Raw genomic sequence first — 27,852 nt, forward strand, 5'->3', positions numbered from 1 at the left:
TGGGTCGTGTCCTCGCAGTCTCCGCAATGGTGACAGGTGTTCGTCACCTCTCTTTCCATTTTCTGCAGGTATTTCACCTGCATGCTCGTTAATCCTTGCTTGTTGTATATTACTCTTAAAAGGGATTTTGGTTTCCCATCCTTTGCAAATATATCCAGAGCGAGGATTCGAACTCGCGACGTACCATCTTCCGTTTGGGGCCTTTTCTTTATAACGTTTATTGACCAGTAGATGAGTATTACATTTGTATGTTGTTCACAATAAACAATGAACTTCGGTTGTGGGGTGGTTTAGGCAAAAGTACCGATACGTGACGGTACGACATAGTCATACAATGTTTTGTGTGTAGAAATTACATTTGTTAGCTTACTATTTTTAAATTAAATTTAAGTTGCTGTATTAAGTCGGAGCTTATATACAATATTGTTTTTTCTTCCTGTCTCTGTCCTGAAAACCTGGTCACAAAAATAGGACAGTTCGGTAGTCTACTTTTGGTTCCGGTGGGGCTGTGGGATTTTGGGAAGGGGCGGGGGAGGGCGGACAGGGAGGGGAAGGGAGAGGTGTCCTGTAGAATTAATTACAATATTTACAATGTTTACAATATTTACACTATTTTACACGGAGGGAGATTTGAGCGTTACCGTTTTGTGGTTCTTTCTCTTGTTATTTTTTATTATGGTTTCGGTATCTACCAATATTTTTTTATGTTTTTTCTGTGATTGTCTTCTGTGTCTTTTGGGGGAAGGGCCATGTTGTATCTCTACCTAGTGTCAACAGTCTGTTCATTTAAGTTTTTCTCGTAGAGTATTGTTTTAATCCCTATTTTTCCTTTTATATGGTGGATTATTGGGATATTATTTTGGTCTTGAAGATACTTTCTTTCGTCTAGGTATAAAAAAGCTTCGGGGGGATGTAACCTGTTGTCAGTGTATTTTTGTAATATGAATCGTTTGGAAATAAGCAATTGAAGATTGAACTATTTTCTTTTATCTTTGCAGCTTGCGCGAAATTTCTTGTTAATTTTAAGATGTGACAGTCGATGCGGTGGATGTTGGCTAGGTCGTAGATTCCTTTATTTTTGCCGTATTTTATGAATCCGCTGTGTTCGGATCTGTAAGTACTCAAGCAAGCCCTGATGCATTTTCTTTCGCATATGCGAATTAGGGAAGCTGACATGTTGTACCAGATTGGGCAGCCATAGGTTACAATAGGTCTGATTAGTGCCTGGTAGCATAGGATTTTTACTTTGCTGTTGAGATGTTTGGAATAGAATGGTCTTTTTGTTTTCCAGAATGCTTTGCTGGCTTTGGAAAGTTGAATTTCGATGTGCTGCTTGTAGTTTAACTTGTCGTCTATATTTCTGGCTAGATATTTTTCGCAATTTTTGTGTGGTATGAACTCCCATTCGTTTGCTTTTTCTCTTAGTTGAAATTTTTTACAGTGTTCTCTGTCTATTGGGCTGAACTCACTTGACTTGGGTCTAAACAGTATGGTTTCGCATTTACTTGCATTGATTTTTAGTTTCCATGTATAGTAGCAATTGTTAATTTTGTCAAAAAGTTCTTGGAGTTCTGTTCTTATCGTCTTGGTTTTGCGGCCTATTACGTAGATGATTAAGTCATCTGCGAAGGCTGAAAAGTAACGGAGAATTTACTGTTCCTTGTTGTAGACCGTTTTCTATGAAGAATTCTTTGCTTCATGTGTGTGAACCGTCGGTCATTACGAATGTTTTGTTTGTTATCATGTCCCAGACTATTTTAATTCAGTATTGCTGAAAGTTTTTCTTAATCATTTTGCATATAAGACTTGGGATCCAGACTGTGTCGAAAACTTTTTCGAGGTACTCGTTGCTTTGCGTTAAGCGCCCAACAGATGTCCGATCTAAGTTCCGTTTGGGGCCTTAACGGGCGTAGCTGGCTACCCCGCCATCGTTTGGAACCTAATTAACTTCCACCTGAAGCATTTTCACTAGAATCATTATACAGTAAACAAAGTGGTCCCAGTTACATGCTCCATCCTGTATATGAAAAATCATCATTACAAGTCTAATTGTAATAAAATTAGTAATTAAATTGTAATAATTATAGAAATATAAATCAAACCTTAAAAAGTACTCTTATTTTTTCTTTCTTCTAGTAAAACTTTTACTTTTTATAGTCGAATCCGATAGAACCACGAATTCTGGATATAAAAGTATTAACAATAAGATACGTATGTACATTTATATGTATAATCTGTACAAAACTGAATCCCGAAGTGTTAAAAATCGTTTTACTATCACCATCGCAGTATATTTTGTTGTTTACTTGCTTTTCGACCCAAGATTTCATAACGATAATGTTAAAATCACTGAATGAAGATCTTATGACCATGAAACCACAGTGAAAATTTAATAATGCAGATTCACAAAGCGTTCTATTTACTATCTAATTTTTTACCACTTTACCACTTTTAAATAAATAGAGTGGAAGAGAAATACCTTCGTGTCTAGAATTCGCTATTTTATTTGACGTCGCATCCCTGCGTGGAAAGTAACACCATTCGAAGAAGTACGTTTTGCGCAAGAAGCGAAAAGCGGCTTTTGAACGTAATCAAATGAAATATATGAACAAGATGAATAATGCTTATAAAACAGGTTCAAGTTCTTTCGTCTTTATTTCTTAACCCTGGAAAATCACTCTTCTAGTCAGCACGTAATTAGTCATAGGGCGTATTTGCAAGATACAATACAGCGCCACATAAACGAGAAAAAGTGACGTAATCAGTCTCTTTCGGCCAAATTGTGAAGATAAATAAATAATATTTCTATAATTTGTCGAGGAGTGTGTCTGCAACATTTTCATAATGATAACTCGAAAAACGCATTTTTTGAGGTCAGGTTTACCCGCTAAATCTTATGATTTACCAACCCATGTCGATATAAGTCCAAAATGCTATGAAATCAATATTTCTTTCGTACTTTTAGTGAAATTAATTGGCAAATCTTAACATTTTCTGTTAAGCTGCAGCCAATATCGGAAGTTTTATGTAGGGACATTAAATGGCATGTATTATTGCAATAAAACGAGTGTAAAAGTTCTCTAATACGGTTCTCTAAAATGAGATCCTAGCTATCTTTGGTACAGAACTCTCGAATGTCCTGTAGCGAAGCTGTTTTGTCGCGTAATAATCCGTTTACCAGTTGTTTCCTTCGCACATAGTCGTTTAAATCAATTAAATGTCTTGGTAGAGTATATTGTGCAATACGTTGTAGAAAGTTTTCTTCGGGTGATTCAATAAAGTTACAAATAGTTTCAAGATGCTAAGTGAATAATCATTTTCATAGATACTGCCATATAGTGCATGCAAGTTCAAGATTTACTGATTTTTTAATTATTAAATAATGAAGTCTTAAGCTTGAAGCTATTTAATAGCCATCATGTTATTGTTTTCGAATATAGAACACTCGAAAGTTTCCATTATGTGACAATTATAATATTATGATGTAATATTATATCCAATTTTGTTTGAACACGTTCACATTGGCGCTACTATTTGTGTTTCTCGCCGTGACGTGGCACTCGTATTCATGTTTATAATAAGTTTATATTATTGAATTATGTTTTTAAATAAATCCTACTTTTTTCAATTAATATACGTTAAATTTCCATTATTTAAATTTTCAACTATATAGCAATTTTTTCTAGTTGCTAAACTAACTAAGTTTTTGATGGTACGCACCGTCCGATGGAATATTCAAGTGTGAGCCACCGGTGGTGCACGCCGGCGTGAACGTGTTAAGTGTATTTCGTTAAAAAACGCAAACAATGGGCAAAAATAAAATGATATTAGCAGTTTTATGCGGTTAGAGAACATGCTGTGGGTTATAAATTTTGTTATAAATTCCTTAACGTTATGTAAAAAGACATCGACTTCTCACATGAACATTTAGTATCAAAGTCTCTCGGTAGAAAATTTCCTTTAGGCCAAGAAACTGAAGTTAAAATAGTTCGTCAACACTAGCTGTCTTGATATGAATAGTAGATATTTTGGTTTGCTGAGATCGGATATACAGCAAATGCTCTTTGAATTGTTTATTTGTAATAGCCTAGTCAATCACAAAAAGAACTGCGGGAAAGAGATGATCCAAGACAACAGATTATTTCAAAAAGTTCACTAAAAGAGGACGCGTAGAAGGAACACGACTGATGAGTGTGAAGGAAAACTCTTTTCTGAATGATATTAAAGTGATTATGAAGGATATTATGATGCAGAATGCTTTATTTGCACAGGTTTCTACTCTTCAGATGCACGTAATAAAGCCCACCAAAATTGCAATGCTCAAAAAGTAGATTTCATATGCCCAATGTGTGAAGAAGAAAGAAAAAAACGAACAGACATACGGATTTCATATTAGGAAGCCACTTTCTAATTTGTTCTTTTTTATCACCTTTACGATTTTTATTTCGTTATGAAGAAACTGAATATTTTCCAACTGTATTTTCCGGCAGGTTTTAAGAAAAGACATATTTTACTTTTAAAACGTGTAGTGATTTTTAATAAAGGTGTTCTCATTCGAGAGGTATGAATTTTTTAAAAATCTCACATTGGACAATTTTATTATACCACGTTACATTACACAAATATTATTTTTACCCATACGTGCATAATATTAACACGACATATGTATAGTTACGTACGTGTTGCTCGCCCGCTCGAAAGAATCTACTCAAAACCAAAACCAATCTCACGCGTGAGCAAATTTAAAAAACAATGTATTGTTTTGGACCACGATAGTATAATTTCAGATTTTAGTACTGGCTGGGGAAAATCGTCCGAATGCTAAATAATGAAAGGGCAACATGAAAAATGAGGAGGTTGTCGTTCTGCGAGACAGACAGAGATGAATAAAGTCTGGTTGTCTCTGCCTGAGACATTCATAGCACGTCACACACGCGCAGAAGAAGCTTTTTGTCCTCCATGTTAATTTTTGACGAGTAAATTTTCGAGCGGTTTCCTCTATGCTTCGGTGTACGTGTGTCGAGACCTGTTTATACGATCGTGGTTACTTTTTAATCCACACTGTCTCGAACAGTAATTCATAGAATCTTTCCTTTATACTCATTTTATTTCGATATTAGCAGAAGAGAGCAGCGATAACGTGTAAGTTGAAACAAAAGGACTTGTAATACGTGTGTGCGTGTACGAACTTGTTGCTCAACTAAAAACCTCGTTCATCGACTTGTCAGTCAACGTCAGAACAAATAAAAACGCGATAGTTACGTCCTACATGAAACTTGTAATATTTACCGCTGGTCATTGTCCGTGGTAAATGTTTAGATTTACCGAGTAATTTCGGTAAGGGCATAAAATAAATATTAATTTCATAATATTTTGCACGTGTACCAGTTCCCAGTCATTACACACTCGTTCATTTCTTTATCCACAACAACCTTCCGAGAATAACCGTTTCTAATATTCTAAAGTTGCCATATGCCTTTTTCTATTTCTCTTTCTACGCTTTTCCTCAACTTCACTCGGAGCAGCAATAATCTCCAGGCAGCCGTTACTACGTGTCGAAAACTAGCTGTTGTTTCCACTGATTCCATCTATCTGCCATGAGGTTTAGGGTTTGAGGTTTAGTGTCATCGAGTCCCTTATTTTTCCCTTATTTTGAGGGTACGTTCCGTACCTGCGAGTGACCTTCAGTTTGGCGGCGATCAGTTCTCGATCGATGATCGCTGTCCTTGCTTCTTCACCGAAAATTCTGACTGACGAATCCGCTTTCCCGCAGGGAGGACTTGCTTATGTGAGTCTATGGGGGCTGGCAATCCCACGTTCCCGAAGCCAGGGAGGACCGTCGGGACAAGCGTCCCGCTTACGTGAGTCCTTTATGTACACCGCAGAGAAGGTCGCCGGTAGTGTAAGGCGTTTAAGTACGGTTACACTCTCTCTACGTGGCCTTGGGTAGTAACGCCCCCACGATCCTGATGCCAAGGATGGGACCGTCGGGATAAGTTCCCGGGTACGCAAGTACCTTGAGGCCCCCGCTTACGTGAGTCCCATCTGGAACTGCCGAGCACGATTAGCAGGTCGCCGGCCGGCAGTGACGTGGCCGTACATCCACATGATAGTCCCACCAATGACTAAGATTGGTACCACGGCGGTCGAGTAAAAGCCCGGAGGGAGTAGCGAGCCCTCAGCTTGGCCAATTATGGGTTTGGACTCGTGGTGGTAGTGGTTGATGGCAAAGAGGGCCGATTTAAGGGGTATTGGCTGCCCCGAATGGCCTTCGGCGGGTGAGCAGTGTCCCACCTGCACCGGAACCGTCTTGGAGAGACGGTAGGATTTAGAAAGCGCTCCGTTCGACCTGAGACAAGTGACAGCCCCTGCAAGGCTTAACTAATCCAGGTAGCAAGGTACTGGGTGCCTTCTGCGCTGGTTGGGCGTAACCCCAACCCCTATGTCCCTAGGGATGCCCGGGTACTGTATGGCGATAAATTTGCGCTAAGGAAAGCACCCGTTACCAAAGACAACAATACAATACTTGACGAATCCCCTTGCCCCATGTTCTAGACACGCCAACCTCAAGTTTTCATCTTTTCCACGTGCACTCAGCTCTCCACACAAGACGCACAGTAGAACCACACCGCTCTGCGTACACTTAACATTCATCCGCACATTCAGTTTTTGAAGGTGTTTTTTGTGAAATGTATAGCTATGTTTAAACTTTGAAACCCTGTGTTAGATTTTATCTAAATATACTTCCACCGTAATCGAAGTAAGGAATCGAGTGTTTATACATACAGTTAAAGAAGAATTGTTTAAAGTGACATAAATCTTGAATGATCGTTATGATTATTCTTGAAACGCTGTTCCAAACTTAAACCTCAATTATCTCTGTGGCCAGTGCTCTTGTGACTGTTGTTTGAGAGTTGACTGAATATACTGATGACATGCATGTGTTGTCGTCGGTCATTGCGGCGAGATATTGTACATACATATGCTATGTCATCTGTCTCGAATGTATTAAATTCGAGACATTGAAATATCTGGTAAACTAATGGTTATTCGGTATAAATATATTAATACCTTTTTGTAAAGAATGTCCAACTGGATCAACTACTGTTCTAGAAAATACATATACGATACTATTTGAAAAACCTAATGTCACTCTAATATCTCAAAAAATATATGGAATATATATACTTCAGGTGGTTACTCTTATTGACTCAAAAATTTACAATTTTATTAACATATATTTTCGCCTACGGCTTTACTATAAAGGATCTATTATTTTTTGTATAATTATATATAACTTTTACTATTGTTTATTATCATTATTAAAAGTAATGGTAATATTTAAGTCCACTAAACAGTCTTTATGTGTATAGATGAAGAATGTTCTAATACGTGCCTCATTACGTATGTTAAACTTACTTCAAATATGGAAAAATTATTTTTACTCATTTTAAAGCACACGTTTGTTTTATAAACTAGGATACTGTATGTACGTATCAGATCGTCATTCTGCAATTCCACAAATTTCCGTTAAATTTGTAAAAAAGTTGTAAAAAATTTTCATCATAAATATACATAGTTTTCATAAATATTTGTTTCGAGAAATGAACGATCTGGGTCGATCAAAGGAGGATGGTAGAAAATAGTAGTACACTGTCAAGTAAAGAAAAAAATACAATGTAACAACTCTTCGTTATGTGTAAAATATTATATTTTGCTTTACTAGGTAGGTCACAGTACAATTACAAACGTATTTCTTCGAATAGATGCACCGCTATTTGTTATCATAGTTTATTGCTTTTTAGAAATATTCAAAAATATTTTTGTCAATTATTTTTGTCGTACAATATAAACATCAACTTTTATCTATAAAATGGCATTTGAATTTTTGAGTTTCATCCCATTTGTTACAAAGTTACGATCGTTTGAATTTAAGGATTATCAAATTTTTGCTTTGTTCACTTCATACTCCAACTGTCTTTTTTACAACTTTCCCATCATAGTACCGATAAAAGAGTATGCTTTTACAATTTCTTGGGACCTGTATAATGATGTCCTATAAATATTTTTGGTGCCTGAGTTACACAAAAATTGATCATTCCCTACCACCCTCTTTTATTACTGCAACCATTAAGAAGGAAAAAAAAACTGTCAAAACGACCATTGATTCTGATTGACGATAACTCCTTTCACAGGAACGAATTAAGAATATAATGGACTGATTCGAATTAATCATTGAAAATTGAGGGTACCGTGGACTGATTAAGATTTGGCATTGAATAATGGAGTAGCTCTTGAAACTTTGGGAGGTAACATCAGTCAACAACTCATTACTTCAACTATTCATTTATTCGCTTGTCAATCTTTTGAAAAAAGTCTCGTTATAAAGGTCTATATGCATCGTTATCTCTTAATTGCATTTTACGCTTGATTGCTCATACACGAGTACTCGCTGCAGCTGCAAATTTTACTGTAATTTTCAGTAACGTCGATAGTACGAAACGCTGCTGTTTCTTTAATCGGTGATTACTAATTTAATTTTGATTTCTCATTTTAAGCCTAGCAGTACGTGATTTTTATTTTCTACCATGTAGGTAATATGCATTGTATGTATGTTGGTATTACATGTTAAAAATTTATGTGCAGAATTCCAGCAATATCCGTTTTTTAAAATGAACGTAATATATACAAATTATTATTTCTCGCCGATTTTTAATACATTTGAAATTCGAAAGCTTTTTAAAATCAAGCTGATGTGGTAAAACTTATCGATTTGTTCAGTTCAACCAGACATTGGATTTTAGAATTATTTGTATTAAAGCTGATAACGAATTTAATTTAAATTGATCGAGTAGTATAATTTTCTGAAATTTATATTACTTTGAGTTGTACTGTTTCATGTAAGGTAATATAGTGAGTTATATTCGTGTGGTATCTCGAAATGATAGTTTTCATGTTATCTACTTATAGAGGGTATTAATATAAAATAATTTGTTACAATATTTTCTCGATTTACTACTTTTGCAGCAAAAGGATGCCCCTTTATAAAAATATAAAATAAAATAAAGTTATTAAAAAATGAATATATATAAAATTACAGCGAAAAATTAAAAAAATTGTTTTATTTATAGCCTTTCTAGCTTAGAATCAGATATTCAAAATAATAGTTCTTTTATGCATTATTTAGGAAAAAGTCATGAATAAAAATTAATTTTTATTTAAATAACAGCCAGCTATCAGTAAATTTCATCAAGAAAATTTCTCAAAAAATAAAATGGTTAAAAAATATCAATTTTTAATCGAAGTTATTATAAATAACCAATATGAATGACTGAATAAAATTTCTTTTGCCTACCAATAATCATTACCCATGTCCAAAATTTTATTTTGATTACCGACAATGAAATTGGTTATTCGATTATCGATGGCGACAACAATTTTTTCTGGTTACGACGACTAATGATGACTAATACTCTTAATTACACTTAATATAAAAATACTTCATTATACATCTTATATATCTTACCAAGTAAAAAATCGGCAGTTTCACTAAAACTTTCCATGGAATTTATTTGCACAGATAAAACACCTCCTTGACGTTGATATGTTTATTTCATAAAATAAGCTAATTAGTTTCTGAACAATGAATTAATAAAAATAAACAATTAATTCGCCTATGTCTGATCAAACCCCAAGCAGTTGTATCATTTCGCTGTCTCTTTAAACGATTCCACCTTGAGTCATATGTTTCCATGTCTAATCAGTAATCGATTTGGATGCGAGTGTATCTGAAACCGAACCAGGATGGCCCTCGAATCTTCCAAGACCGCTTTCTCATCTTTCACTCTTTTTTTCTTAAGTTATTCCGTTATAAATTTTCCTGTTTGGACGATTGCTGTTCCTCTAGCACGCTGATCGATCCAATTCACGAATCACTCCTTTCGTAAATCTTTTCCTATTAGAGATATCTGTTATAAAGTTCCTATTTCCTTTCCTTCCTGCTGTCATTACCCCATTGTTTACCTCTCTTCGTTTGTATCTAATTTCCGCCTTAAGAAAACCAATCACGTTCACTCCTTTCGGGGTGGAATCTATGTTCATTATAATCTTACTAGTATAGTGACTTTATTTCTTTATTAGATGGATTTATTTACAGTGATCGAAACAAGAAACTATGACTATTTAATCAGAGCTATTTCTTAATGTGGCAATGTAATACAAGTAAAACAACTAAATTTGTACAACTACTCAACTTCTGAGTGACAACTCGCAACTCACTCGCAACTCACTCGCAACTAACTGCACTGTACAATAGTTCGTACTCCTAGCGAGTTTTTTCTTATGATTTTTCCACGATACTACTGTGAGAAAGTATAGTGCTAGTAGGTTTGGTAATAGTATGATTTGTTTCAATATCGTTCACGTCAACACAAAATCAAGTATGATGCTCCGTCAGTCTGTATGCATGCAGTCACTATCATCAGTACTCTCAGTCACAACGGTTCCAACATTCTTTTTCACGCTGACCATCCACCTTGACAACGCTGACAACGCTGACAACACTTACCCCTCAACTGTCTAACGGCTACCTCTTATACCATGGCTCCGGTATACTCGGCACGCTCATATTCCACAGACGTGGATGACCCATGGTCAAGTAGACTTTCCGAATTACCCAGGGTTTTCCCCGATACTGTACTAAACTAGCGTAATCGCTTTTCGAGATTATTGCAATTATATATTCTTCTCCAAGTAATGTTCGTTTCGTACATCTTAGGCATATCCTCGATATTGTCTTCTTTATTCATTTCTTTGTCTAATACTTTTTCTTTAACCCTGGCTGTATCTCCTGCAGTTTTTATTACTTTCTCTAATCATCTTTACCTCTGCTTTTATCGGTTAGCTTTTTTACTGTCGATTATTGCGTTTCCGTGACTTAGCCGATGGAGCTACTTCGATCCTTCATGGCGTCACTTCGTTATTTCTTGTTTCTCCTTGGTGTCTCGTGCGGATATTTTTTTCCTCCAATGGCCTTATCCTCTCATTATTTCTTTGCTAATCGGCCGTTTTCGCGTCGCGTACTTTCGCTATTCCAACTTCCACTTGTCTCTTGACGCCTTCCTACTTCGTTTTTTCTGTTTTCTATCTTCTTCTCTTTTCTTTTCTTTAGTCTCTTCGGTAATTTGTATTTTCCTGTATTTCTCCAGCAGCATTTTTCACAGGAGATCTATCTTCCTTTAGCTCTTTCAGCAGGTTTTCGATCAAGACGTCATATTTATTTCTTATTAACGCTTTTATTTCGTCTATTATTTTTTCATTCGACTCATTCCTTCTTCCTGCAACGACATTTTCCATTTTTAAACTTTCAAACATTTCTATACAACGAACGCGTCTTCCTCTCGTCCCACTTTCTTATCTGCACTATCTGTTTTCTAGCTATTCATGATCGCTATTTTCTTCCCCATTATTTAAACCTTAATTTAGATTTATCATTAATCATATCATTAGATACGGGAGAATTAAAAGATAGCTTTCTCTTTATCTTATCTTTATCTTTATCTGTCCGCTGGAAACAGCTTCCCAAACGACTCTCTCTCAAACAATCGTCGAATCACGTTAAAAACTGACTTTTCGGATTTCGAGTTTATGATCCATCGTTGAAGGTTTGAGAAGTACGTGCAAACTAATCAACAATATGAAATCAACAGAAAAGGTACTACTCAGAAATACCTGTGGCGTATAATTGCACCAGAAACCGTTCCAATAAAAGCCTATCCAATATACAGTGACTATATTAATATTCGTTATATTACAATATAACGTGTCCGAGATATTATATTTCTGTATATGTTTGTTTATAATAGCGCAAAAGAATTGATTGTATCTTTTAATGTGTTAAATCGAACATTGTAGTTCGATATTTATACACATACTCTTTTAAATAGCAGATAAAAAATATGTGCATTAAGTGAATCGAGTAAAGAGGACTGCAAAAACATCACCTACAAAAACGCACTTTAGCACACTAAGAAACACAATGAATTCTTTTACTATTATAAACATTATTACAAACATATACATTATTATAACATTTTATAGTTATTGAAGTGTTTGTCAAAAGATCACTCTGCAAGCAAACGGATGACGAACGCTTGGATTTAGTTCGCCTTGCGAACAGCAGAAGCATCCGAGAATAGTGTCCATGAAATGTTCGTCACAACGTACCGGTGTGAACGACTCTTTTAACTTGTCATCGTGAACAGGTGTACTGAATGGTAAAGGCAAAATCAGAATGTAAAGTTACAGGATGGACAATAGTAGTTTTGCAAGAATTGTCCTCGGAAAAAATCCTCTAGTAACAAATGAAGGAAAGACGAAATGGCATCTATTGTATAATATGTATAAATAAATATTTGATGACTTTCTATATAGGGTGCTCCTTTGAATAATGTCATTTAGATATCTCTTGAATTTATGAAGAGGCAAAGAATATAATATTTTATTCGTAATTTGTTGGTAATTCGTTATCCTGTAAGACAATTTTGTTCCCAGAGTTACAATTTTTATAAGTTTACAAAACTGTCGCTGCTTTTTTACGTACATTTACATATCATTTTCTATCGCACCGAGAAAATACGATAAAATTCGTTCAGATATATGTACACGTACAGTAAATCATAACATACGATAACTCACTCACTCATATGGCAAATCCATTTAACTATCCTCATTGGAGCTTTTTTACAATGACAATTTAATTTACCGCTTGTTGTTTAAAAAAGTATATGTATAAAATGAATAAAGTAAATGTTTCTTATCAACTACAATGTTCGATTTAACACATTTAAAAACACAATCAATTCTTTTGCGATATTATAAACAAATATATACAGAAATATAATATGTCGAACATGTTGTGTTATAAGGTGTCGAATATTAACTTCTTAGGTACGGTGCACCACTATTGTGGCTTTCGCGGATGTCATTTTATATTATAGGCACCACTATAGTGGCTCACCGTTTGAACTAAATGATCTTTTTCATTTGTCTCGCTTCGCGCCTCTTTTGTCCTCACAACGTTTTATAACAGTGTTAACAATATACAGACAGAATATATAGTCTTTGTCTTTGAATATGCCAGTGTCAGATACCGATTGTTACTTTTCGTTAAAATAAATATATCATTATCAAATGCTCCTTTTAACATGCGAACCCGTATCCTTGCAATTTTTTAGAATCTTCAACATCAAAATGTGGCTTCAAAAATAGAGTGTGAAAATTGTGACGTGGGTCTATGTGTTGCACCGTGCTTTAAGATATATCACACACAATTGTATTATTAATTATTAAGGTGAATTATTAAATTTAAAGTATATGCATCATATCTTTAAGAAAATTATAATTTAATTATCAAAAACTTCGTTGCAATATGCTTGTGTAGGAAACAGCATTATCCGTCACACATTACAGTGCTGTATCGTTTACGCGTAATTCGCGTCAAACTCTGCCGTACAAAGAAACAGCTCCGCGTAAAATTCAACCTGAGGTTTAACCTGAGAGGTTGATTTCATTGAAACCTACGCCACAGATATTGGAGCCTCCAAATCTTCCTTGGTTTGCCATTGTGACAAGTACGTTCGATTTCCTTTAGCCATCTTGATTATGTTCTATAGTAATCGTTTAGCGTGTTACTTGGATGGGCGTCTATCTACAACTTATATTATGCTTGTATACTTTTGTTCCATCATTCTCTTATCTCTTTTGTCTTGTGTAATCTATTTTTATTTAAGTCCGCACGAAAATCTCTTACTTTTTACGTTCTAGTTACATTTGGCGCTGAGTGCAAGCAAGAAAGTTTCCACTCGATATGGAGTCTGATAATATCGTACCACTTGGCCATTTTGTAATTTTATGTAATAAAAATATAGCTACACAGAGTTAAGATGTTGCTTAAAGTTCCCTATAAAAAGTTTCACGCTATACCAAATGCATGTAGGCGAAAGAAAATATTAGATTTGCCCTAATTTTTTAGGTTTCCAAATTCTTTCTCGTTTTGAGTAATTTATTGAGAACGGTACATCGACACACTGATGGATTAGCAGTGGGTATCTGTAGTGTAAACATGTTTATTTATATTCACTGGGTCTTTGTCGCATCCAATCTCGACAGACATAGACACATTTAACTGTAATCATTGAAGCTGAAGATCATTTCAAAGTGACGTTATCATACATATCTGGACGTATTTTATAATCAGCTACACGATGCCAATAGAAAAGATGAAAAGAATGTAATCCGTTGCGCGCAGAGAAACGTTGACAACCTAAACTGAGCAAAAGCAATCTTTTTTTTTTTATTTGTGTAGAGGTGTGTGTGGCGTTATGTTGTCGTCGGTGATAGTAGTAGTTGCCGGCTGTAGATGTCGCTGCTGGGGATTCTTTTATTTTGATGCGTGGCATAAAAATAGGATCACGGGCGCCGGGAATCGAACCCGGGTTCCGAACGTTCGAGAAACCTAGAGAGCGTTAACCTCTTCGCTACCGTGTGTCCGTTGCTTAGTTAGTGTCGTGCCGATGTTGCGCGATGTCTTCGATATGGCGCTGGATACCTCCCCTCTCGGTGCGGTGCGGGCGTTCCGCGTACGGATGTGGGGGCCTCTGTTCCTTATTTTAGTATGACGTGCTGGTGGTGATGTCCATGAACTTTGCGATGGCTACATCACTCCTAGCTTGGTCATCGTCTCGTATCCTGTCACCTGCTTTTGCGAGTCGATCGGAGGTGAGGTGTCGAGGTTTGCTGAAGGAAAGGCTGCTGCTGCTGCTCCGTGTTTGTCGTAGCGGAAGGTCCAGCTTGACACAGACTTAGATTCGCCATAATGGAAGGCTTGGTAGTGTTTATCACGGTCACACCTCTGTTTCGCTGTCGATCACGTCGGGCTCACCACCAATGTAGAGAGAGGTGTGTGTGGCGTTATGTTGTCGTCGGTGATAGTAGTAGTTGCCGGCTGTAGATGTCGCTGCTGGGACACTGCTAATTATTCTTTTATTTTGATGCGTGGTAGAAAAATAGGATAACGGGGCGCCGGGAATCGAACCAGGGTCCCGAACGTTCGAAACCTAGAACGTTAACCACTTCGCTACCGTGTCCGTTGCTTAGTTAGTGTCGTGTAGCGGTATTTGTTGTCGAGTGCCGCTACATTTGGAAGAATTTTACAATCAATTCTCATTGAGAATTATAAGTCAATTATTCTGGCATAGTACTATAACGTGTATAATAGGTGATTATCGTATGTTTGATTCTGGCTGAATCTAATGTTTAAATCTAAAAAGCAATCTTGGCAAAGAATTATATCGCATATTTGTCCTACGATATCCTTCAAATTATGTATAAAGTATTTTTTACATATTTTTCGATGAAACGCTGAATCGATTTGTTTTAATCTCCTCGCTGCTAACAATGTCATTTACATATATCACTTCGTTATACAGGGTGATCGGCTACGCTTGTAAAAAAGTTTAAGGAATAATTCTTGAAACCAAAGTAAGATGAAAATAACTTGTACAAATCATAGAGAAGAAGATTATGACGTTTAAAAACATTACATCTGCCTAGTCATTAAATTCCATAACAGCAAATCGAAAACCGCGTCATGAAATTTTCGAGTAGAGAGGGTTAAAGCTTCCTCTAATTCTTTGCCTCCATAAATAATTACTAAATAATAGCACATACAAACAATGTTTATATTTACAAATTTCACACACGCATCGCGATTGTCTCGTCCGTAGCAAAATCACCGCGAGTGTCCATACTGTTCACAGAAAAATCTGAGGTGATGTGCGTGATAGGTGTAGAGAAATCACTCAATATGTTCAACAATAACTATTTATTAATCTTTGTTCTTTATATATACCTACGCGTAGAACGCGCGATACAATTATCGATTCGCGGTTACAAGTTCCAATTCGACGCGATACGTTTCGCGGTGCGATTCAAGTCGGGAGATGATTGCACCAGATGTCGAGAGATTCGGATTCGTTATTACGGCCAACTACCAACGACCAATTCGGACCGGCGTCTCGCGACTCGTCTAGCGACTCACAACTGACTGACTTTCCGTCACGATGATACCGCTTAGGAAAACTATGATTGGGTGTGTCTAAGGATACGAAATCATCGGATTCGTTGAGGAAAGCGTTGGTTCAGACAGTGAGGAAAATGGACTGTTAATGGACTAAATTTTGAGTTGGTGGTTTGCGAAAGGATGCTAACCACCCTTGAGAGAGAGTTGCTAGCGGGAAGCGTCGTACGTGAGGAAAAGCAGATTTTCTGTATCTTCCCGTAGTGGGTGGTATGCGTAGGGACTGTTGAGACAAAGACTATTTGTCCCTTTGGAGGACCTTAGCTAAATAAATCCTAAGATTTATAGCGGGTCCTTAGGCTAGCTGAAAATATTCGATGAGAATGTATCGACATCTGGCAATCATCTTATTCGAAGGGTAGAGTCTTTATGGAGCGAGCCACGGGACAGAAACCGTTGGAAAGTTTGCTATCGAGTGCCGCTAGAAATCAATCGTTTTATATTATAATACATGTTGAATATGGCCTCTGTTTTCTTGCAAACAAAGTATACAATAAGCACGATACAACAATACGCAGTGTATACACTACACACAGCACACGCAAATCACCTGCGTTGGAACTAGATAAAAAAGATCTAACAAATAACGAGGAATAGAAAAATAGAGGAAATAAAAAAGTTTAAAGCTAAAAATGAAAAGGCCCAAAGAAATCTACAACGGTGTAAGTTAAACCTATACTAAATCTACAACGAACTCCAATTTTATGTTTATAGATTTCTCTTAACGATTCCCTTTAATTATCGAAAAAATTCTGTCCTTCCAAGATTGTTCTAGCCTTTTGTCAAATTTCTAAAATCGTTAAAACATGTTACGCAATAAGGTGGTAGTGGAGAGTTCAATCGGAAAGAAAAATGCATGATATTCTTCGTCAACGCTTTTTTTCTCTTTGCAAAACGAAATTAACCAGAAGCAGGTACGATAACTGAGGTGTTTCTTTTAGAAGCACGGTTGGGTTTACCTATTGAGAAAACAAACAGATTACTCACTAAATGTGTTTGAAGATGGTTAGAACTACATGAAATTTTTTATATTGCAATTTGTAGCCAGCTAGTAGCTTGTTTGAATCTCCTGTATTTTGGCAAATTAAAGGAAATCCCTGAAAAATCGTGGCAACAGCCATAGCATACGCTCTGTGAAGTCTCAACTTGTGCAATCACTTTGCTGTTAAGCTACATCACAAATAAAGAAATACAGTAGCTTTTTGAATCGAGACCCTGGTGATACGTCGCTGGTTGCTAGATGCAGCAAGGGGATTGCAGTGGTGATCCAATGGAAAATCTATGGAACGACGATTTCTTGTTTTCAGCCAGATGGCTTCGTTTTATCGCACGCGATAAAGAACGCACAGGGACAGAGTTTGTATCCCCAAAAGGGACCAAATTCCGCAAAAGATGATACGTACAGCAAAATACTGACATTTGGGGACGATACGGCTATGCTAGTCAGGCACACTGATCCAGAAACAACAGTCACATTACTACAAGAGCATATCGCAAAAATAGAAAAATGGTTGCAAGATAAACAAATGAAAACAAACCCCAGTAAATGCAACCATACTATATTTACAATACGAAAACGAAAATCACCAAATATCCTATTGAATGGCACGCACATAACACAAACAAAGCAAATGAACTACCTAGGGCTCCGCTTAGACCCACAACGTACATGGAAGCAACATATTAAAACAATCATAGACAAAATAAGGGAAAAAGAAGACAAATATACTGGCTAACTAGTCGAAATTTTAAACTCAGCGTGGAAAGTAAATTAAAAATATACAAAACGATAATAAAACAAATTTGGACGTACAGAATACCAGTATGGGGGGCAGCAGCAATAAGCCACATAAATAAAAATAAAAAAAAATATTCAGAACAATAGTTAACGCCCTATGGTATGTCAGAAACGAGGATTTACGCATTGACTTAAAAATATCAGTAGTCAAGGAAGAAATCGGCAGATAGGCAAAAAAATGCAAAGAAGGAAGGCTACTGGAACGAACAAAGAAGAAAACATGCCAACGATCTCGCTAAAGAAATAAAATAAACAAACTGGAAGACGGTATCCTGCTGGGGACAGCCATCCACGTGTTATTTAGTAATAAAACTGGAAAAATTTACCGAATATTCAGCTAGACAGATTGTAAAGCACAAATTGAAAGTAAAGGAAAAGAGATGATACCTGAAATTTTCTTGCGCGTACTTATAAAAATCATGTTCAGGAACAAATCCTATATGTTTACCACTCGAAATTTCTTACACGGTTTTTGCAAATAATCTCTAAATTTGTGCAAAATAGATTTTTTTTGTATATGACAACGATCCTAGTAATCGGGTCGTAAAGATTTTAGAATGAGAATTGTAGGCATTAAAAATATCTATCAAACGAGACGTCGAGATTGATTGATTCGTTGAGCCATAAGAGAAGAAGGATTTTATTTTAGCCATGTGCTCCTTCTTTATCTCTCCAGTCTGTATGACAGACCACAATAGGTACATCTATATACAAACATATTTGATAAATCTTTCATTAATATATTTAACTAACATGTTTTTCACAATTGCTAAATATTTTCTTCTTATAAGAAACAAATACGATTTTTAAGTTGTTAGACATTTTTAGTCAAAAGTAATACTGGTAACTTACCTTTGTTTTATCGATACTCTTTTACAGGTATCGCGTTTAATTCTTATTTACTCACTTTATAAGGTCTATAATAATCTTGTATCTATAACAAAGTTCCATTTCGTTGGTGGTATAAAATATATAAATCTTTCGATACGACAAAATAAATAAAACAAAAACAAATCGAGTTTTGTCTACTTTCAGATCATCAAGTAGTGTGCCAAACTGTAATCGCAAAAGTGGTTAATTCTCATGGCAGCACGGAAACTCGCAGCCCTCTTCACCGCAGTTCTGCATCTTTGCCTATGTGAGTGAGTTTTATTTTCTCTTTAATTGCTGACTTTTCTACAGTATATTCAAAATCACACATTGCCAGCATATACTTGTAAATCTCAAATCACATTTCCAATTTAACAGAAAGCACTGATCGTTTGAAAATAAACTCCATGTAGAACTCCATGTAGCACGAAAGAAACGAGGATAGCTGAATGGAATAAATTAAAATTTCGCGTTACACAATTGCATCGATTACTGTCGATTAATTTTCAGGGGGGAACGACAGATGTACCGGGTAGTGTATGAAAACGTATATGCATATCTTATGAAAGAAGTCCAAGTTTAATTTTATTACTCGAATGACATCTAGAAAGAAATTACAATAATTAAAAAGAACATTGATTAGAATTCAATTTCATCGTTGCTATTAACAATGATCAGAATAAATATATGTTTACCACCACAGCACATAATTAGACTTTTAAAGCATTGGACAGTAGAATAATTACGGGAGAGGTAGCGTCAAAAATTGAATAATAAATACTATTTGTAAATATTGTAATAGAAAATTTGTATAAGGATAGGTACCGTTAGTTGAACATTTTATGCATTTTTATTGAAATCAGCTAAAGTTTTAATGTATACTAATGGGGTCAGAAGAGAGCTCCGCCCGGCAGTCGTTAAGCAATTTATTCTGACCTTGAATAATGCACGATCCGTGCCGTCTATGCCCGAAGGACCACCTAATTACGACGTATTGGGAACGTTATACTAATTGTGTCTCCAAAATGAGACTGGCTGAACTTTACAACGTGGTGAAATTTACCAAACCGACTGAAGTTTGGTCCTTTTGCTTTTAATCTGACTGATAGCTTTTTGGCTTCTGACTTCGACTCGAAGAATCAGAATTGTTACGCTGGTCACATTCGTCCCACCCAGGAGTCATCCTTCTGATCTAAAATTTTCAAAATTGCTAATTAGCTCAGCATCTCCGCGAGACTTCGCGGCTCTCTCCCAGAAATCCGTTCTTCTGCAGTGGAGGTAAAGTGATTTCGGGTATCATCGAATGTGGCCTCTTCCGATTACTGTGAGAGATCCTCTCCAAGTCTCAGTGATTGATGCCAGTATTTGACATCAGCGCTTGACACCAATCGAGACCTTTCCGAATACTTAAAGCCAATTCATCGGCAAGTTAGACCAACCCGGAAGCATCTGTGTTTCAACCGTTTGCGGAGAGACGCGATCGCGAGATGACGCGTCAACGAGAGTCGTAAATTCTCGTTACGATTAAACAATCGACGCCACGAACTGATTGATCCCCTATTTCTATTATGAGAATAGAGGTGGTTGGAATGAGTGCATACGAGAAACTACATTTGATTTGCTAACAAAAAGTTTAGTAACAAGTAAAGAAACAACAATTTCAGTCAACGATCAAACGATTAACAATTAAGAAGAAAAGATAACAATCAAGGTTTGTGAACGGGTTTGCTTATTACGAGACCTTTCGTACTTCGCAGCTTGAGATAGACCGACTGATTCTTTTGTTCGAAACCACGGATTCTTTTCGTTGTTGCCCTTCGATATCCCTACTACACACGCGTTTATTAGATGTACCGCGGCGGTCGCCGCGTATGCGTTCTTCCGAGAAGTCGGCGAAAGAAACGTAGGGATATCGATGGTACATTGGGCATGCCGGTATTGCGCTTTGACGGCATAGCTCTTTGTACCGCGAAGCCGTTGGAAAGTTCCGTGGTCGATGCCGCCACAAATTAAAGTTTCTTTGAACAACTTGACTAGAGAAATGATTGGTAAAACGTAACAATCTGCTTGCATTTATTTTATCTGTATGGAACTGTTTCTCCGTTTGAAAAATCCATTCTGTAGAAATATATGCAACCGTTTCCATCAAAGTCAGGTTCAAGCCCCATTTAGCCGAGGTTAGCTCGGATTGTCTCGCGAGCAATTTTTCGAAAGGGTCCATCAGGAGCTGTTCTCTCCCCTCTCTTAGCAAAAAGTAGGGGTACGACAAGAGGGGACACTGTTATCCCTAATTGGTTGTTACAATGACTACAGACAAGCGGGACATTTGAAATGACTAAACTCGACGTGTTTCTTTACTTCGCTTTACTCTCTAGGAATTAACAATGTCTTTGTTAATTATTCTCTATCTATATATTACCAACAATGGTTTCCAAATTATTTAAATCAAACTTATAGGATTAAAATGTTAGAAGATGAGAAATATAATGTAATTATGGCTTTGTAAGTGACATATTCCAAATATATCACAAAGGTATATTTCACAAATAAGTTACACAAGCATTTATTAGAAATAAATATGTTACAAGTAACTTAAAGATATTTGATATGTTCTCAAATCTAAACAATTTTTCAACTATTGGCTCGGCATTGCCGATTACCAGATCTCACCACAGGGAAGTTATTGCGAATGAAGATTCGTAGAGAATTTTCACGCAAGTTACCGATCGTTACTGAAGCTTGCCGAATGGACATTTAAATTGGTTGTATTCTTCCATCTCTACCTAGAAGTTGTTTCTTCGTTATATATCCCTACTCTTGCCCCCAATGCATGCCACCATTGGCTGTTCGTCACATTACTGTTTTTAATTTCTGCTTGTCAGTTGTCAGTTCGTAAACTTGTTACGATTGCAACCAAAATTTATTCGTATGACGAATAGCAGAAAAGCGATAAAAAAACAGTAAATACAGGATTAATATTATAACGTTGAAAAAGTAGACGTATTTGGTTATTAATATTTGACAGAAATGCAACATTTAACGATCTTATTTACGTTTTTCAGCATTTCAAAAACATTTTTGTTTGTTTTTCAATTATTATTCAACCAGCTGAAAACTAGCTCGCACACGCACTCGATTACCAAACATCCTGATTAAAAAAATTTTTATCGTAAATAATAAATAATTTGGGAGGAATATATAATAATACTTTGCCAGAGTATTCTACGCATGAAAATGAGAAAAAAGTATCATACAAACGTAGGCTCAAAAATGCTTTGTTAAAAAATAATAACAAAAGTTCGAAATAACGTTATCCGGCGTGTGTGAGACTCGATAGGACTAGAAAACTTGAGCTTTTTTCACAAATTAAAAGGATTAGTTTACTAGATGAAAAAGTACTAGAGTTTGTACAACTTTTTTATCAGAGCCTGTAATGAAAATTTAAACTATAGGTACTGTAGATTTATGTGAGTTATATACATGCTGAAAATTTTATCGAAATCGGTTGATGCAGAAACAACCGGCATGCGTCGAAAGGCGTAAAAATCTTTAGATTTATTACTGTTATAGGCCAAAAATGGTGGCAAACTGCGATTTTCATCATTTTTAACCGTTTGTAGCTCGTAGCAACGTTAACCGATTTCGATGAAATTTTCAGCGTGTACATAACTGACATACATTTACCAAACATATTTTTTACGTATATAACTCTACCTCTGTACTACAAATGTGTTTGTCAACGCTTACATTAAATATAAGATGAACTTGTCGAATAGCTCCATTCCGAACAACTTTTTCCTACATGTATAACGGGTGTCCGGTTTTGGTTCTTGGTTTATACATAAAACTATGTTGGTATGATATATGTACTTTCTTTGTATGTTTTATACATGCAATCTTTGTTTTAAATCGTCCGTTTATACCGCCACCTTTGAAATAGCCTAACCCTACCTACCTCTTTCCATTTGGAATTCAGTGGCAGGAATTTTGATTATTTTTTCCATTGTTTATGCACCACTATGAAGATATTGAAGAAAATTCCGTTAAAATTCATGAGGAGGTAACACATCGACAGATTCACGCGACATACAGTCGGAGACAAAAGTAAGTGGACAGGCAGTGGAAGTCGGTATGAATAAAGTTTAATCGAATTAGTCTAGCGTTACATACTTTAGTTTTATTTATTATATGCTCTTATACTATATAAGTTATTTAGTAAACAATTGAAATTAATATTCAGAATTTTTGTAAACTTCATTGATATATATTTTCATTATCCACCATTTGTCTTTATCCACCGGCTGTACATGATACCAAACGTACTTCTACGTATAATTCGAAAACTAAGGCAGAGCATTTTATTTCGTTAATGATAAAATCATCGGTATTGCAGGTATTTAGTACCGGTTGTGCGACACATAGCACAGACGAGCTATACGTATAGACAAATTACCTTATGGACCTCTGTGGCTCAACGTGACTACCATACCGACGTAGAAATTCGATATTGATTTTAGCGTCCTCTACTCGTAAACGACAGTCACTTGATAAAGTACTTGTTAAAGAAGTATTAGCAAGAGCCAAACGGCATTCATGTGTAAATGCACGTGTACCTATAGAGAGTAGAGACGTTTGATTCGTACGATTGAGGCAATTTCAGACTTGATGCAGTGACGATTTGTGTCGCGAGAATATTTCTTGGGTAATGTATATCTGTATATTGAATTACAGGCATATATATATATATAAGGAAATAGACGATCGAGAAAAGTTGCGGTGGCGCCTCGTATGCTCGTAGCGAACAAAAATTGATTATATATTAAATCGAGTAGTATTAAACATTTTCATTATTAAAGAAAATAATTTCAAAGTTAGAAAATATCTTTAAAAGATTCTTTCACAAAAATACATCATAGATGTACATATTCTAAAAAATAAAGTTTATTGATCTCACGCAATAATAGTTTACGTTGAGCTCATTTATCTAGAAAAAATTGTTCAGTAATTGTTATAACACGTATATTTCTTTTTATCTTTCTGATGACCCATTGCGTCTAAAGGTAGAGTAAATTAACTAACTGCTGTAAGGTAAAACGAGAAAAGGGGAACGAATTCGCAAATTAATTATATACAAATTAACTAATTGATTTTAATGAAACTAATTGCGAAGATAGAACTGCAAGGAAGTTAGTTTCATAATTATTTTACGACACTTAACTTGCTTACCTGTTTGCCTGTATCTCGCTACTGTCCCGACAAATATTCTTAGATTTTCAGTTATTTCACAGATTTTTATCATTTTAAAGTGACCCGCCATGGAATTTATTGTTCTTAACACAATAAACGTAACAACGTTTTCGTATTCTGTTGGTAACGTTGTAAGTGACACGAAAATGGTAACGGGGTTCTAGAGCGCTAGAAATTTAAGCCAATAAGGTACATTGCATGATTGTCCTATTTTTCATATGTAGTAATTTCGTCTCCGCATATAGTTTAGAAGCTATTGGCAATATACAAGTCTATAGAGATAAGTTACATATCTTTATATTTTCAGATGTAAATATAAATTATATATCTATTATATCTAATTATATATCTATTATAAATAAATTTGTTTTACGAGGTAAACTTTTTCCGACACTTTCAGAAACACACATAATCGAAACTTTGAGAAATCTGTTAGAAGAATGCAAACAACGAATATACCATTAAACAATTACGTAATAATCAAACTAAAGTTCACACCTCATAGTATTAGGTCATCCCATAAGTTCGTGCCGTTTTTCGAGCGTTTATATATGTTAAGATTGTTTACATACCTTTCAGTTTCATGAAAAAATGTAATCCCCTCTCGTTGTACAGCTTCTTCCCATTTTTCTGGTAGGGCCATTATTCCGTCTCGATAAAAGTTCTCTCGTTTTTCTTTAAAATAATTTTCTAAGCTATTTTTGAGAATATCAATATTTTCAAATTTTTTACCTACTAAAAAGTGTTGTAATGCTCTGAACAGATGGTAATCAGATGAGGCAATGTCTGGGGAATATGGGGGATGTGGTAAAATTTCCCAATTAAATTAAGACAATTTTTTTGTTACGCTTCCGTTCCGTAAGTTCATGGGGCACCCGAACGTTCAACTTTGACACCATCCCCATTTTTTTTAAACACCTACGAATCGTTGTCTTAGGTATTTTCAGAACATTTGACATCTCTTGAACTGTCAAACTTCGTGATTTTTCAACAAGATCCCGAATTTTATCTTCGTCCGTCTGAGGAGGACGCCCGGAGCGTTCCTCGTCTTCTAAACAGAAATTCCCAGCTCTGAAACGTTGGAACCACTTCCTACAGGTGCGAGATGAAAGCGCATTTTCTCCGTAAACAGCACATATGTTTTTCGTGGCAATTGTTACAGAACTTCCTTTCCGAAATTCATATAACATGAGATGTCGAAAATGGATACGCATTTCACTCATGATCTTTTACTGTTAGAAGTCACTGTGTTCACTATATTACGATCTTATACCCACGAAAATCTGCTCTAGCCTGTTCTCGATCAGCTAAGCTCAAGTGCATTGGTCCCTTATCGCCGTATGTTTATAAATCGACACATGAAATATATACACAAAAGTCGGCACCAACTTATGGGATGACCTAATATCATAGACAAGTAGTCAAATGCTAATTCTTCGCACATATTAATTTAAAGTTACCATTTCATTGTAAGGAAGCATCTTTCGCAACTTGATCATAAAATACGTTTGATAAAAAAACATAATTAAAAATGATACGGAGAAACAGCTCCCACTATTTTTTATCGATCTTCAGAAAATAAAAAAGAAACTGTGGCATCGAAAAAGTATTATCTCATTCCAACTACTATGATCAGACAAAGAAATCATTCAATGTATCAGATGCTAGAAATTTGGCCATGCAAAAAATTACTGCAATAAAATTCCAGTCTGAGTGAAATGCCAAAAATCATTTCAACGCAAAACGAAATACGAGAACAAATACAAAATAGTGTCGCACGGTAAGTTCTACAAAATACAAAATAATATACCTAATATACTGGCAGTTTTTCGCAATCGATACGTTAATAACTTTTTATAAAGAATCGCGAGCTGCATTGAATAATGTATTAAAAAGTATATGATTCTATTTTCTATAAAAACAAAGTTGACTTTCACACGGCCTTTATGCTCCCGGCTACAGAAAAACTGGCCACGTCAAAATATGCCCAACCTCGAAGCTACCCAACTTTTATCTGAAACATTTTCCGATCAAATTTAATAATAACAAAAGTGTTTCGACTTCAACTCTTAGATGCCTCAGCATGTGCGTCAATCGAATAACTAAAATTTGTCAATACCGAAATAATTGTCAACGTTTAAAAATTCATGAAAGAGGATCCGTGAGCAGAAATTAAATTTGTATGACGATCGTCGTGGTAATGCGATTCCACATTTATAAAATCATATGATGAAATTCGTGAAATTAAATGGTCTTATTTCATCGTCGATGTACTTGCAGAATTTGATGGAAATAATTTTTATATTGCGGTAGAATGGCGTCGTAACGACCCTGCAACAGCAATGCATCGTCATAGTTGGGCGTAGAGGAGTTTGTAAAATCCACTTAAATCCAGCATGATTTAGTTGGGCACACGACCTCTGAGCTGAATAACGACGTAGCCTTTTGAGTAAGTAACAGAACCTCAGGCTTTTTAGACCGATAGGAACGGTTAAAAGGCTATTCGCCGCACGAAGCCACTGCCACTTAGTTATGGTACCACATGGATAAATATAGTTTGTTGTTGCGGTATTTATGACGGCCACGTCGCCCTTCTCGTAAACGTATTTCTCTATATTATGAGAAATCGCATTTAAGGATTTATCCAGTAAACTTTCAACGAAATGTAATTATCGATGCGCTAGCTCTGTTTGAAATAAGCAGAAAAAGCTATTCGAGACTAATCAGGTTAAGATTGATACTTGATAATTTCGTTCTAGAAGAAGGTAAAAATACTTTTGCATCAAACTTGCTAGAAAATCGATGCGATCCGCAGTAATTCACAAAGTAAAAGTGCGTAAAGATATTGTTATACAATGGATAGAGAACACGCTTTTTGTGTTTTGTTTCGATGTCGACCAGTCGCCGGTGACCAAAAGCCAAGTCCAAACTCGACGACGGAGCTCGGCGACTCGAAGTTGCCAATATCGTAAATATTGTCGAACAGAATGAATGTCGAGGAAAGTGTTGTACTCACAAAGTTGCTTTCAAAGAAAAGGGAAGAAAACGCCGAGTGCATTTCTTATTAAAGGGAAACCGTACAAAAGGAATGTTTGCCATGCTTCCTAACGACATTAGCAAACATGAAAATAAATTCTTTAGCTTCACGAGAATGTCGATTAAAACGTTCGATGAGATGCTGAGCGTAATAAAACTATCGATAAGGGACATGGCTGCGAATATGAGATAGGGTTTGCAGTTTTCTTCGCGATAACGGAGATAGCTAAGAAGGAAATGCAGCAGGCCCACTGAAAAAGAATGTGAAAAATAACACAGAACAGCTACGTGCGCATCGTAAAGCTGGCCAACTATGTGCAAAATTCTGTTTCGTCTGCAAGAAAGTTGCTCTTTGTGTAAACAATGTGAATACAACTATTTGATTCAATGCACTTCGTTGGTCGTTCAGATGTTGCAGTTTCTGAACCTACTGGTGGAGTAGAAACTCCACTTACAAAAATATGTCCGAAATAAAAAATTTCTTCGCAGGTAGTTAGTCGATCGATCGGGGCATAACGTAGTATGATATTTTTTAACATTCGTTAACTTTTCATTTAGCTACACAGCTGTGAAGAGGTCAGCCAGGAAATTCCCGAAAACTATAATTATTGTTTATTACTTTATTGTTTGTTTAATACTAATTTGCGATGGGATGAAGTCTAGCAGAAGCGAATTTGAATTGTTAATATTCTATTTTAATACTTTTGATATTTTTTAAATCTATATATGTATATATGTTTATATAATACTTGCTGAACGTTTC

The 27,852-nt window shown here is 35.9% G+C and overlaps 1 protein-coding gene across 3 annotated transcripts in view; it reads left to right on the top strand.

Annotated features, from left to right (window-relative positions):
- LOC100650996 (lachesin) overlaps window positions 1-27,852 on the top strand; it is a 527,432-nt gene that overhangs the window by 394,472 nt on the left and 105,108 nt on the right. For all 3 annotated transcript variants that reach the window (XM_020862593.2, XM_048413840.1, XM_012320908.3), the window contains one exon: window positions 18,972-19,074. In XM_020862593.2, the coding sequence (XP_020718252.2) occupies window positions 19,020-19,074 (55 nt within the window). In that variant the 5' untranslated portion in view covers window positions 18,972-19,019. The remainder of the gene's footprint in view (window positions 1-18,971; window positions 19,075-27,852) is intronic.

This window comes from Bombus terrestris, chromosome 17 (genome assembly GCF_910591885.1).
Source record: "Bombus terrestris chromosome 17, iyBomTerr1.2, whole genome shotgun sequence".
NCBI lineage: Eukaryota > Metazoa > Arthropoda > Insecta > Hymenoptera > Apidae > Bombus > Bombus terrestris.